Source organism: Astatotilapia calliptera, chromosome 3 (genome assembly GCF_900246225.1).
Source record: "Astatotilapia calliptera chromosome 3, fAstCal1.2, whole genome shotgun sequence".
Classification (NCBI taxonomy): Eukaryota; Metazoa; Chordata; class Actinopteri; order Cichliformes; family Cichlidae; genus Astatotilapia; species Astatotilapia calliptera.
Window position 1 is genome coordinate 31,467,207 of NC_039304.1, and position 14,518 is coordinate 31,481,724.

The 14,518-nt window shown below is 38.6% G+C and overlaps 1 protein-coding gene across 1 annotated transcript; it reads left to right on the top strand.

The window, feature by feature from the left end:
• The first annotated feature begins 1,053 nt into the window (after positions 1 to 1,053).
• LOC113019246 (type I phosphatidylinositol 4,5-bisphosphate 4-phosphatase-B-like) lies at positions 1,054 to 13,428 on the top strand. Its single transcript, XM_026162814.1, has 7 exons — positions 1,054 to 1,363; positions 5,136 to 5,317; positions 6,732 to 6,838; positions 9,062 to 9,173; positions 9,350 to 9,402; positions 9,510 to 9,600; positions 11,086 to 13,428. Exons 1-7 carry the CDS (start codon positions 1,297 to 1,299, stop codon positions 11,227 to 11,229), a joined length of 756 nt encoding a protein of 251 aa, XP_026018599.1. The 5' UTR covers positions 1,054 to 1,296; the 3' UTR covers positions 11,230 to 13,428.
• The last annotated feature ends 1,090 nt before the right edge of the window (positions 13,429 to 14,518 follow it).

Below are 14,518 nucleotides of genomic sequence, written 5' to 3' on the forward strand. Positions count from 1 at the left end.
TACACCGGCTACATAGGGGATGACAATGTTGTTGCGTCTGTCCTTCTTATCCTCCCTCGCTGGTGTCTGGTCTTCTTTTCTGTGCCTCTTTGCTGACTTTAAGAACGCCCATTTAGGATAGCCGCACGTTTTGAGTGCTTCGAGGATGCCAATGTTCACATTTTGGACAGAGAGGACAGATGGTTTGAAAGAGGAGTGAAAAAAGCCATCTATGTCCACTGTGAGCGACCATCTTTGAACAGAGGCGGGGGTTTACGACACCAACTCTCGGCCATCTATAATCCAGTTTTGAGATCCCTTCCCAAACGCCTTAACGCCCACTCACATCCTGGGCCATCTGACCTCAGGAATTCGCATGATAAGGTGGGGCCAGGTTTCACAATGAACACACCCGAAACGCTGGCTGATTGGGACCCACGCACAGTTTCACACCTTGGCTCAGGCGATTAGAGGATCATCAGGGGGTCCTTTTGTCCCTCTGTGGGGGGTTACTCCCACTAGGTTTATATCTGGGACTCTCCACCATTTGACCTTAGAACTGAAGAAGCTTCTCGGATGAGAGGTGAAACGTCTTCAAGCAACTTAAAGAAGTCCAGACGCTTTTCTTTGCAAGCTCCTTTGACAATAAATAATCTCATAAATCCAACCGTCCCTCTTCCACTATGGGCTGGAACCTGCCAGCTCTAAAAGATGGGATACACCCTGGACAGGCTGCCATGCTAACCGTAGTCATAGAGAGTTAGCTTTAACCAACCTGCCATACATGTCTTTGAACTGTGAGAAGAGACACAAACTTAGCTGTTTATTATTATTATTATTATTATTATTATTATTATTTGTTGTTTTCTGATAGGGTAGAGGAGAGATGCCAGACTAAATGTCATTGCATTTTTATAATGACAAAGTCTAACCTATTCTATTATGTGCACATATACCAGCAGTAATTGTAATGCAATCATCGCCTTACAGTTTATAATTGTTGTTAGTCAACAAAAGCAGAAGGACCCGCCCATTCAAACACGGCTCGTTCATTGGTCTAGCCCGTTGTCCGTCACTTCCTGACTCCTTGAATCATGTGACAGATGTTTTTGTTGTATCGTTTCCGCGTTTAGTGAATGTTTTCGCCGCGTCATGTGGCTGTCAGTAACCCAAACCTCTAGCAGGGTCAGGAGTTGAAAGCCTCACACCGACTCCTCCAAACAAATCTTTACCGGAGGTCCGAGGAGTCTCCCAGACGCCGCAGATACACTTCCCGCGGGGCGTTGTTGGAAGAAAGGCTTGGGTCCGGAGGGAGCGATGGCAGACGGGGAACGGTCACCGCTGCTGCCCGATCAGCACGACGGGACCAACGGCTTCTCTCCCGGTACAAGCTCGCACGGATATCTACCGAAACCTCAGAGTAACCTCTGTGTCCTTTTCACATCACCATTCAGAATACGAGCAGTCATTAATAGGCTTCAACAGCGTGGTATTGTAGTTTGTTTCTACCTTTAAAGGTGTCGTGTTGTAAACAAGTGTTAGCTTTCAGGCTAACGTTAGCCGTAAATAGAGACATTATCACACAACTACAGGGGATTCAACCCACACAAAAATTAATTGAAAACCGATTTTAGGGTGATTTACCAAAGCTAATGAGCACCTTTGAGCTGTCAGCGGTCTATAACAGATGTTAGGCATGAAAAACCGGGTGTTTGAAAGGCTTTTCATGTGGGTGAGTTTGATTTGGTGATTTGCATTATGATAAGGGGTCAGAGCTCCCGGCTGTCAGATCACTGTAACAACGCTCTGTGGTTAGTCATTTATCAAGCCTGAACAGCAAAAATCAGCAGGTTCTGATTGTTCTCATGTAAGGATTTGCTGCTTTTCTTTAGTGCATGGTATTGAACATTGAGTTCTGATGAAACAGGCATAAAGTAAAGTAATTTAAAAACTTCGTTTTGGACTTTTAGGGATATCTTAATTGTAAAATTCTCGACCAATACTAGAGATTACAAATAACAATGTGACCAGACCATTTTTGTTGTGTCATTATTTCACTATTGTTGTGGGTTATGTACTTTTTTTCTTGTACCAGGAAAATATTAAAAATCACACAAATTTCCCAAACCTTTGAGTTGTTCCGCTTCAGCGGTTTCACTGATTTATCTGGCATTGCGTCATGAAACAATTGTTTCTCAGTTAGGGGAAAAAACCTGCAAGTCGGTCTAGTGATCACCACAGCCTGCTTCCGATTAATGACTGTGTCGTGCTCATGTGTTTTCAGTCTGTGCTTTGCCACAGGGATTTTTATACATGTTTTAAACATGTTTTGCTTCAGCATCTTCAGTCTGCTGAATGACAAATGTGGGAGCATGTTGGGTTTTTTTCTTCCTTCGCACCACTCTACCTCTGAAACCTGGTAGAACCAGTATTTTGGCATTGCTGTGTATTCTCAGGCACATGCAAAAGTAATTTAGTGGCTGAAATGGAGAGAAACCACATGATGTCTGGTATCAGGTGGATGGACTGATACTATTTCCCACCTGTAAATACCTCAAAACTAATGGTGTATAAACATTACCTTTTTTTCAGATTGGGCGACGCTCCCATTTCTGGTGTGAGATAATCTGAAAACCAATAACAATCAACCATTTCTTTTCATTTCCTATACAGTATCGATACCAATACGGAGTACTAATCCGTTACCAGCAAAATGCCAATAAGTTGTAATCCACAATGTGAGTGAAGAAACTGGATATTATTTTTTTTATGTGTATGACAAGATCAGGCTTGCCTTGCTGCCTTGCTTTGCTAACTTTAGAAAATAAAATGTGACAAATAAACAAGAATTTAGATTTACTGAATTCTTATTGAGCAGTAAAATGATAAACAAGGAACAAGATGACTGTTCTGTGCATGCCCGATCTCGTCTGAACTTGGAAGCTAAGCAGGGTCGGGGCCTGGTTAGTACGCAGATGGGAGATTTCTTGGAAACTGCAAGCTTTAGGGGCGGCTGTGGTTCAGGAGGTAGAGCAGGTCATCTGTCAGGTTTAATCTCCACCTCCTGTAGTCTCCGTGTCAAAGTATCTTTGGCCTAATTTGTTTTTCATAACTACATCTGTTTTTTTTGTTTTTTTTACATAATAAAACTCCTAAATGTCATATCCACTGCTTGTAAAAGGGAACTGATTCAAAACAAATAAGGACTCTTATTACTGCAAAATAATGTAGAAATCAAAATTATTTTGCAAAATTACTCCAGTGTGTATTTTGTAAATAAATGTTTACAAAATATACAAATAAATGCAAATATATATACATTTTATTTACATTATACAGTATTAAACATACATTATTAAACCTTTTTATTTCAATCAAGTAGATTTCCGTGAATGGTAAATGGCCTGTATTTGTATAGCATTTTTTTAGTCCCTAAGGACCCTAAAGCGGTTTACACAACCTGTCCTCCACCCATTCACACACACGTTCACACACTGGTGATGGCAGCTACATTGTAGCCACAGCCACCCTGGGGCGCACTGACAGAGGCGAGGCTGCCGGACACTGGCGCCACCGGGCCCTCTGACCACCACCAGTAGGCAACGGGTGAAGTGTCTCGCCCAAGGACACAACGACCAAGACTTCCGATTACAAGGCGAACTCCCAACTCTTGAGCCACGATCGTGAACTTTATATGTCAGGTGACTAAATGAAATTAGTATAAATACTTTAGCTAAGCCTGTCACAACCTGTAAGGCAAGGAAATTTTATGGTTTGAAGTTAAGGAAAATGATTGTGCTGAAGGACAAAAACCAGAGAACTACTGCAAAGCAGAATGCAATTTATTTTTTTTATGTGAAATTAGTTGATTTTAATAGTCACCGGAAGGAAAAAAAATCGTCATTGAAGTATAACTATGATTAATTGCCGAGAAGCAACTCCATATAATAACTTGCAGAAATAGTATCTCAGTTTCTGGGATTTAAATGAAACGTTTTTTGGTTTTGTTTTGTTTTTTTAACTTGTAAGCTAAAACAATTGTTCTACTTTTCTGTGTGATCATGTCAGACATCACATGTCTGGCTTGTTTGTCTTTTTTCATTGCTCTTATCTCTGCTGTGACTCCAATTTTTCTCTCTCACTTCTCTGGTTGCTTCCTTGTAACTGTGACAGTCACTTGCTTTCTGTGCTTCCTGTATTACACTCACGGAGTTTTGACCCTTAACGGTGTCACACATAGATAACATTATGTTAATCAATATAATTAAACATACAATTTGCTGACCCACACATGAGTCAGTATAAACAAACAGATACACATCTAAATTCTGTTTGTGCACCTACTGTTTGTCTTGACCAAGCACAAAAGTGGTGATATTGTGAGCCAATACTTGTTAATGATAACGGTGTTTACTGAATTGCAGTGCTGTACCATTATACAACAGATTTGAAGAGTGAAAATGCAGAAATTTACCATCAGAAAATAGATGGCTCTTAGAAATACCCCACACAAAAGGGAGAAGCAGTTACACTGATCTATTAAGCCACTAGTTTCCTGATCAGTCTCATCAAGTTATAGTTAAAGATTTTATATATACACCACATAGACAAAAGTACCAGACCACAGATTTTAATCTTTGAATTCTAGTGTTTTTGTCTCACATGTTTCTAAAAGCGCCGAACCAAGCAGTCTGCCTTTACAAATATTTGGTTTGGGAATGGGTCCTTTTAAAGAGCTCACAGAGTAGGACTCTACTACTGCAACAAATTCATTACATTTCTTGCTTTCATTAGGGCTTAGCAGTATAATACCAAAGTGGAAGAGTTTAGGAGCCACGGCAGCTCAGCCTCAAAATGTCAGACCGATGTAAAGAAACAGGGCGGGGTCACCAAGTGCTAAGGTGCATAGAAGGCTCTGCTGACTCATGAACTGCAGTGCTCCAAATCTCATCAGTGCATTAATATCAGCACAGAAACTATGCGCTGGGAGCTTCATGGCATGTGTTCTCATGGCTGAGCAGCTGTAGATGTAATGTGTAGGTGAAGCAGTACTTCAGGCTATATATTTTCTGTATTTTTTATCATAAACAAAAGAAGTTGTTTTATTAGTGTTAATAAATACAGTATTAATAAAACCTCTTCTTCGTCTTCATCAGGTTTTGCTCCGTTCCCCAGCTCAGTGGCACCAGGCGAGCCTCCACCCCCGTACTCCCCACAAGGCAGCCCAGACAGCAGCAGTGCTCCGGTCATCAGCTGCCGGGTTTGTCAGACCTCCATATCTGTGGAGGGCAAGACGCACCAGCATGTGGTGAAGTGCAACATCTGCAATGAAGCTACGGTAAGAGGCAGATACAGAGAACTATATAGTCTTGATGTACCTCAACTACAGAAACAAACAACATTTATTTCCTACAAGCTTAGATTATAATAAATGTTAAGTATATTTAACACAGAAGTCCATTTTCCTCTGCAGGGACTCTTATTTTTATTGTAGCCTTATTTGAGATCCTATGTTGCTGCCTTGTTAAGTTGCTGTATTTTGCTGGTGCTACAAGAACTCAGTGCTTCTGTACACATTTCAAAATAAAAGTCATCTGGCATTGCAGTAGAATAAAACGGTAAACCCTTTCTTAATGGGGCTTTTATTGCGAAGCATTCAATGCTAAACACCACCTACACAGTATTTAAAACTCAATAAAGCAAAGTGGGTCTACATTAATGAGTCAAACACAACAAATGGAAAATGAAGATCTTACTCATTGTAGTTATAACTGGTAATTATAATAACTATAATTAATTAGTTAGAATTAGTAAGGACTTGATGGAAGTGAATGGAGAAAAGCTGCACAGATAAAACAACTTTACCTGTTTGTTTTTAAGCATCTTTATCGTTTTATATGTGTAAAATGACTTATTGATATTAAGTAACTGAACAGTTTGAAGCTTTTTTTTATGTTAAATAAGACTGGCTGTTAATTGTTCCATCATTATTGGAGGCCCATCTATAAACTGACTATGGGTTGTAATTTGCTTCTTTGTAATTGCCTCAGTCACTAGGAGACTGCCATAGTGTCTCTTAATTTGCATTGATGTCACTAACTTGTCTGCAGATAAGTACTTGCTAAGTGGTAGTGAAACTGATGACATTGACAGTAAAATTTCAGCAGTAAGGCCCAACTTTTACTTTGCTTACTGCTTACATCACTTTGTTTCTGGTCTTGATGCTTAGGGCAGTTTTTGCTTCTTGTAAATTTCCACCTGGAGCATGATGGGAAATAATCTCAAAAGGAATTTAGTTGTTGTCTTGCAAATGGTGACCCTGTAAGATCAAGTCATTCCCAATTTTTATATTCTGTGACTTAAAACTCTGACTTGTGGCACACTTTTAGATGTGCCTGACTCTTTTCATTCAAAAAAAAAAAAAGACAGACTGTTATCTGCTTGAAAAATGAAGAAAATGATCTATTAATCCAGAAAAACATTTGACAAGAGTAGTTGAAACCAGCCTTTGTATACCAAAAAATAGTTAATAGCTTTTTAACATAATAGAAATCTGTACTTGCGTCAGTATTTGTTGGAAAGTTGCATTGGTAAACCACAAAATATCGGCGTGTTGGATTGTCGTTCACTTCTCCTTTTGTCTGATGAAATCAAAAGTAAAACAATTTAAGAACCTCACATTTGGAAAAGCCAACAGCAAATGTTTGAAGTTTCTTATTCTTCTATCTGTGTCTTCACCTCTCTGGTTTCAGCCCATTAAGAATGCTCCTGTTGGAAAGAAGTATGTCCGCTGTCCTTGCAACTGTCTGCTGATCTGCAAAGTGACGTCGCAGAAGATCGCCTGTCCGAGACCGTACTGGTGAGTCAGGAAAAGAAACAGAGGCTGTTTTTAATCCATCTCAGCTTTAACACGTAATCACACCACCTTTTCCAGCCGTTCAACAAAAGCAACCATTACGTGGTGTTAAGAGACTGTTGAAGGTACCCCCTTTTTGCAAAATTTCAGCTTTTGAAAAGTTATAATAATAAAAGCAAAAATTATAAACTCTAGTTATATGACACTTTTATTAACAAACGTTTTTATATTAAAGCCTGAAACAAAATTAAATATGTTTAAAAAAGAATAGAACAGACCAGATTTTATAAAACAGTTCTGGAAACAGCCTGGCATTACTGGCGATTTATGCTTCAAGTGGATATCTATGCTGGGCTACATTATAACCAAAAACCTCTCTGAAGCCCTATGATGTAAGCCGGTGTGCACCTACCTGTAAATGAGGTGCAGCCCAAAGCTGTTATTATTGGTCTTTTCAATACCATTGAGTTCTCCTGCGCATTTCCAGCTACTTTTTAGCCGCAGTTTTTAAATCAATCAGTGAGTTTATAACACTTATCATCTCAATATAAGGAACGATAATTATAGCTTCAGTATTCCCAGCATTTTATTTGTTTCTGTAACACTCACAGCACATACAAAAACCAGGACACGACCTCCCCAGTACACTTAATGGCGTGTTTTGACCCTTCAGTATAAAAATTGGTAAAAGATGTGGTTTGATGACTATTATAATAGCGTCTGGGTTTTTCCAAAGGTAGCTCTAATAAGCTGTTTATACAGAAATCAACCTCACTAACCTCTGATGCAGACGTGGTCATTTTGTTCTATAAGCAGGCTTGAAGTATGAAACTACTCCGAAAAGAGAAGCAAGTTTACTCCACATAGGTAAACCGTAAATCTTTCCATCTTGAAGTCTTGATTTTTGCCCTGACGGCAACATAATGTTCAGAAATCTCAGGCTCACGGCTGAACGAGCCTCCTGGTCTTCCTCGTCTCGCGTCTTCATCCACTAAGGTTTAGCAGAATGACGACCTGACATCGGTCAGACTGGAATATTTCCTGCTGCTGTCATCTTCCATTACTGCTGATTAAGTCTGTATCCAGTACTTTTTCAGTGTAAGCTGCTCTAAAGGCTTTTGGTGTCAGCTCTGAGAGAACAAACAGAGATTAATGAGTTAGTTAGGTGTGTTGAGCCGAAAGTCATGAAGGTGGACCTCTTCTTCATATTTTGATTTTCAGTGTTTTAGTTTAAAATTGGCTCTTGGTGTCTCATTTTTAAACCAACTAACAAATCATGATCCAGGGATGTCAAACATAAGGTCTGGGGGGCCAGAATTCTGCTGGCAGAAACTTTGGAGAAAGTGAAGGAGGACATAAAATTTGGGGTTTTACAGTTTTACAGCTTTTCCTACTCATAAAGACCTCCCCCATGGCCATACATACTATTCATTAATATCGCTTAAATAACAAAAAAGTTCCTGTTTGGTTTTTGGTTTTGTGTTTGTTCCCCACTATTTCTGTCTATAATGAAATTTTTGATTTGGACAGTGGGTCTGCAGTTAAAAACTGGTACTATTGTGAATTAACAAAAACTAAATATATATAGGTAAATAAAATATAGGTCAGTCTGAGTAATGAACTACCGAACAATTAGAAAACAAAAAAACCCTAAACATTTATTTATTACAGTTCAAGCTGAAAGAGTTGTTCTTTGCTACAGAAACATCTCTTTATCCTGCGAAAACCTGAGAGGTACTGGTGAAAAAGTGATTAAATGTGTAGCTACACCTCTTTGCACTGGATAAAATGCAAGTTTCCTCAGTCCAGCCCTCTTAAGATCACATACAGAGGGCTTTATGTCACCTATAATGTGAAATGAACTTTACATTCCTTTTCTAGGTTGTCTCACCGAGATTTTATGTTTGTTTTTTTTTTAATTTATTGGTCATTCCAGATTAAGTCCAAGTGAAATTCCCGCCTGACACTCTTAATCAGCTGGGGACTTTTTGTACAGTAACTTTAGTATATTTCCTCATTTGTTTATTTACTATAATCACTTCCAGTTACAGTTTTTCCAAGTCACACACCTTCATAGTACACAGAGCTGGCTTTAAATTTTTCAACTTTAGGTTCACACCCTTTTTTAAAAAGCTAAAAAGGTGCTTTTTGGACAAACTTTGAAATAAGCAGTAAAGGCTGTTCACATGGGTTTATGTTAAATCAGTGTTTTCTGTTCCCCGGCAGTAAACGCATCATCAACCTAGGTCCAGTCCACATTGGAGGGGACAGTCCTGAACCGCGGCGTCAGCCTGTTGGCATCAGAGTCATCTGTGGACACTGCTCCAACACATTCCTGGTAAAAGTCACACACTCACATGGCTTATATTACAGCTGACAGTGCCAGTTTTACTTCTTTATGCATTTATTTACTGACATCTACAGAATTATTTGCCAATGTACTCTTCTACTTTACCCCCTGATAGAGAACTGTAATATATGCACACACTGACCTTTTCATTTCCTCTCTCTTAGTGGACAGAGTTTTCAGCCCGCACTTTAGCTCGATGTCCCCACTGCCGAAAAGTGTGAGTATGTCAGATGTTCACTTTCTGTGTGTGAGGAAGGTAAATAAGTGTTTTGCATTTATAATTTGAATTATTATTTTTTGACTGTCTCTCGGTTTGATTTCCAGCTCTTCTATTGGTTGGCGGTACCCCAGAAGGAGGAGCCTGCTATGCTTCCTGCTGTTTTTAATCCTCGCCGTCTCCACAGCAGGACTTTTGGTGTGTATTTGTGGGCGAAGATGTTGGAGTGATGTTAACTTTTAAACTGTTGGTCGATCAAATTGTATCCTTTTTTTAAAGATGATGATTAGGATGCCAAAAGCCAAATCGTTTAACCAGCAGACGTCCTACTGCTGGAAATTTTAGGCGAAAATAAACTCAATAGCCATTTTATTATGTAAACATAAACTTATTATGTAATACTCTTTAGCCTTCAAAGCGGCCTTAACTCTTCATAACATAGATTTAACAAGCTATCAGTTAAAAACACTTCTATCTGCTTCAAGGTTCAACATGTTGTGTGCTCAGAGGTGCTCATCTATATACTTAACGAGTGATTATCTGGGTTTCTGTTCCCTTCCTGACTACTCAAAACAGTCTGGCCATTCTCTGACCTCTGACAAAGAAGCGTTTTCTTCCACAGACCTTAAGCAAACTGGATATTTCCTCTTTTTCACATCATTCTCTGTAAACCAGAGATGGCCATGTGGGAAAATCCCAGTAGACCAGCAGTTCTTCAACAACCATGACACATTCAAAGTCACTGTCATCACCTTTCTTCCTCATTCTGGTTCTCAGTTTAAATTTCAGCAGATTATCGTAACTATGTCTACATGCCTAAATGCAGTGCTCTGCTGCCATGTGATTGGCTGATTAGATATTTGCCTCTCACCATTTAATTTTGGTTATCAGCTTTTATTCATTGTAACTATTACTGTTAATAATTAATAAATTAACTGTTATTGCTGTACTTTAATATTTTATATAACCTAATTGTAAACTCTACTTTTGCACAAAAGGCAGATTCACAGATGCTCTTTTTGTTCACCTTTATATAAGTGACAACAAAAAAACTGTTTACTCTGTCTTTATTTACACCACCAGCAGTTACATTAAGAAAGAAACATGATTGTTATTCATTTCAAAGAGAAATAACTTAAAGTAGATCACACACTGCTCAGATGGCTTCAGAAAAGCCTTAATTCTCAACAATTTTTAGGTAATTTGGATGACATTTTTCAAGTCACACAAAGCGAAACATCATACAAAAGGTCACAAAAGAGAAAAGAGGCGCAGCACTAGCACAATAAGCAATAATATCATTGTAATTGTTCATAATTGTGTTCAATTTATACCCAAAGTTGCAAAGCAGCAGTGATGTTGCATGTTATCCCTTCATGTGTCCTTTAGTCAGCATGAGCTTTCATTAAGTATTCCCTTCGAAAAGCTGACAATTTAAACATGGTGTAGATTAGATTGAATCCACATATATAGTCGTGGTGGCGTGTGGTTAATATGTATTTTATTTTGCTGATTTTGTGGCTTCATTGAATGTTCACTACAGTAAATAATTATTTGTGAGGTGCAATTGCTAACTGGAATCACAAGTTGCCACTTTCAAAATAAAATATAAATTGAGAATTTTATATGACCAAAATCATTGAAAAGTTTTTAAAAACGTCTTCTGTTTGCTTCTGTGTTCAGGTCGGTACCTGGAAGCCCGCCAAGAGCTCAAAAGGGATCTACGTGTCATGGGTGCTCCTGCTCCTGCTCACTTTGTTCACCATGGCCAGAACAATCTACTGGAAGTGTCTAAAAATTAGCGAACCCTTATCCAATGTCACATAGAGGGAGAAAGAGGGTGAGGAAGGTGAGGAGGCTGGTGTATGAGGAGGAGACATTTAAAATAAGAAAGTAAAGCGTTAGATCTCAAGTGAGGAAAACAGTAAGTCCTGACATCAACGAGGGAAGAAAAGATGGGGGAACAGTAGATATAAAGAAGGAAGGTTAAAGAAGAAAAGGTTTTTTAACATGTTAAAAACATCAAGTTCCTACAAAATTGGGTTAGAAAATATAAACATACACAGAGGCAAAATTCACATAATTCAGTTAAATTGCAGAGCTGCATGTGATTGTGACTGTGATTTTTGAGAGATCCGTACATTTTAAGCAACAGTAGATAAGGACACTCCTAGAGTGCAGTACTCCACCAAGGGCAATACTTTATCTTGGAGTTTAAAAATAAAAGTAATGTAAAGTTTTAAAGGTTCCTTCTTTTGCCAATCCTGTACTGCTCTGCCAACAGCAATGACGATCTCTGTTAAAAAAAAAAGACTTCTAGAACATCGAGGCATTAATTCAAACATGAGGCTGAACTTTTGCACAGATTACCATGTTTTCCACTGAAGAGGTCCTTCATTGTTTGCCAAGACCATAAGCATGATTATGGAAATCAAAAATGTATTCACTTTGTTATTCCTGACTAAAATGTCTCAAGTAAATGAAACCCCAAATAACCGATCTGGTTAAAGAGAATATTCTATTTGCCTAAAACGCTTGTGGATGGTAGCCAAAAAGATCCTCTATGCAAGAGAAAAAAAAACCTAAAATACAATGTGGACTTAATTATAAGAATAGTAGTAATCAGACTGGGTAGATCAGGCAGAATAATTTAGTAGTTAACTTTTTTTGCCAGCAACCAGAGGAGCCTACGTTCCCAAATTTGCTTTTAAATTGATCCAAAATGGAGCAGAACCAGTAGACGCTTCTCTTATTAAAGGACTAGTGTGATATTTTAAGTGAGACTGTGCACTTTGAAAATTGGGCAAGAAGACTGATATTGCTCATGTCTGTGTGATAAATAAGAATTTCAAGAATTTACAATGAGCATATCTTACTTTACCGTAGCATAGCTTTGTGTAAATGTAAATGAAATGCTGAAAAAGATTAAATTAAAAGTTGATGTTGTGCAGGGTATTAAGTGTAGGATTATTTGTTTACTATCATTTTTTTGGTAGCCTTGCATATAGCCGAGCATGCTGTTTGCGTGTGTTTCCTCTCTTTATGCTAAGCTAGAGCTAGCCAAGCTATTTTTTTTTCTTTATTTGAAGCACTGACAGGAGACTGGCATCGATCAACAGCAAATTATTCTGTTTAAGGCCCCAGTCACACAGGATGGCACACCAGTTGGCAGCCACCTGGCAATGACTGGCCCAAAAGGAGTTGGCAAGTGGTTGCTGGAGGTTGCTTAGTGAAATTTATGCTGTGTTATCTACTCCACTAGTGTTAGTGGAACTTGCAAAAGTGCAACACACTCCAGAAAGAGGCCTTGCACTGTCAAAATAGAAGTTGTGGGTTTTGAAACATATTTGTTTCAGTGCTAAGCTTTTACTTTGAAGGGGAAAGGTCTCTGTTTTTGGGGTGTCATACGTTCGCATGGTTCACGAATGCTTGTCAAGTAGTTTATGAGATTTTGCGGAAGTCAATCTCTCCCGGGTATACTAGAGGAAACTGCAGTGATCTGTTAGTAGCCACTAGGAGATTTTTGGTCCAGCAGCCTGTTTGCGACTGATTTCACCCAGCACCTCCAGGACAGGAGGTTGCCGGGGGGGTGACAGACTGGTCTGTAGGCCTATGTGACAGAGGCCTAAACAAATTAAAGATGAATTATGCACAATGAATGAAAGTCTCAAAGCAAACAGTTTTTTATAATGTTTCAATGTTTAATAACAAATCCACGACCAAACTATGAGAAGTACTTAAAGGACCTTAATTACAACATAAAGGCAGATGGCATCCGAAGGAACCATGTGGATTAATCATTAAATTTAAACTTTTAAATGTGTTTGCTGAGGGACAAATTATGGTGTGAGTTAAAATTGTATGTAAAAAGTGCTTTTAATGCATACAAATGAAATTATGGAACAAGCAAACCAGTGGAGACTGATATGAAGAGGGAAGTTAAGTTGTAGCTAATAAAGGCTTCACATGAGGAAATGATTATGGAGGGGCATTAACCTGAGATTAAATAGCATATGTTTCCTTTTATTTTTTTGTCATGTTGTGTAGTAGCACATCAGCATTCTTATCAGATCTTAGACAGGGTGTTTGGGGCATTTGATGTGATTTATTTTTTTTCTGTATTTGTTTTAACACCAGCTTTATTTTGTAATGATTCATGTCAGAGAAACTCAAAGTTTTTGTTTGATGAAAGGATGGCATGTTTGAATTTAGTGACAGAGCTTTGATATGTGTGTACTGTTCATATTCTTCAAAGTTGTCTTTGAATCACAGGTTTAAAACACTTGATCCACACGCAGGTTATTTTATTTATTTATCTGTTTTATTTGAATCAAACTACTTTCTCTGACATTCTAGTAGAACCTGTTAGAGTGTCCGTTTCTCCGTGGAAGTGCAAATATATCCAGTGGATGTTGATTATTTTAGACTGTACAGAATTGTCAAAGCTGTCTCTTCCCCCTCATGGCTGATTAATGTAAGTACCTGCTGACTGTGAAACATGTTGCACTACATTGTACAGATGAGCAACTCCTGTATCTTTGTTTCAATGTTATCCTGGTGGATGGAGTTGTTTTGTTTTTGGGTGGGGGGGGGGGGGGGGGGATGCAAAACTAAGTAATACTTTTAACAACTTCCTCTGACTCCAATGTGCCTCTTATTTATTTACATATATCAGCTATTAATAATATGTGTCTCTCTTTGTCACAGAAAGTTATCAGAGTATTTAGGATGCATCGTAATGTCTTAAATACCCGTGAAACTTTTATAGTTTATGTTAGTTTCTTTTTATGGGGGCATATGGCTTATGAACCGAATGCCACACCACAGCATTTACAGTTGAATCTGATTTGCATGCCCATTCCTGGTTTACACTGTATATGTATTTTGTGGTTTTCTAGTCATACTGGCCACTCAGTCAAATTTCAGAACTGCCTCAATTCTTGATGACGTAGATTCAACAAGGTGCTAGAAACATTCCTCAAAAATCTTTGGTCCACGTTGACATGACATCATCACACAATTGCTACAGATTTCTCAGACATACATCCACGATGGGAATCTCCCGAAGGTGGGTTGAGATCTGGTGACCGGAGGAGACTTGAGTACCATAAACTCA

Bases quoted from the DNA above. Each gene is read 5' to 3' on its own strand.
- LOC113019246 (XM_026162814.1), top strand. From the start codon at position 1,297: ATGGCAGACGGGGAACGGTCACCGCTGCTGCCCGATCAGCACGACGGG. The intron at 6,839-9,061 runs GTGAGTCAGGAA...GTTCCCCGGCAG, and splicing joins GCCTGTCCGAGACCGTACTG to TAAACGCATCATCAACCTAG. The intron at 9,601-11,085 runs GTGTGTATTTGT...TTCTGTGTTCAG, and splicing joins TCTCCACAGCAGGACTTTTG to GTCGGTACCTGGAAGCCCGC.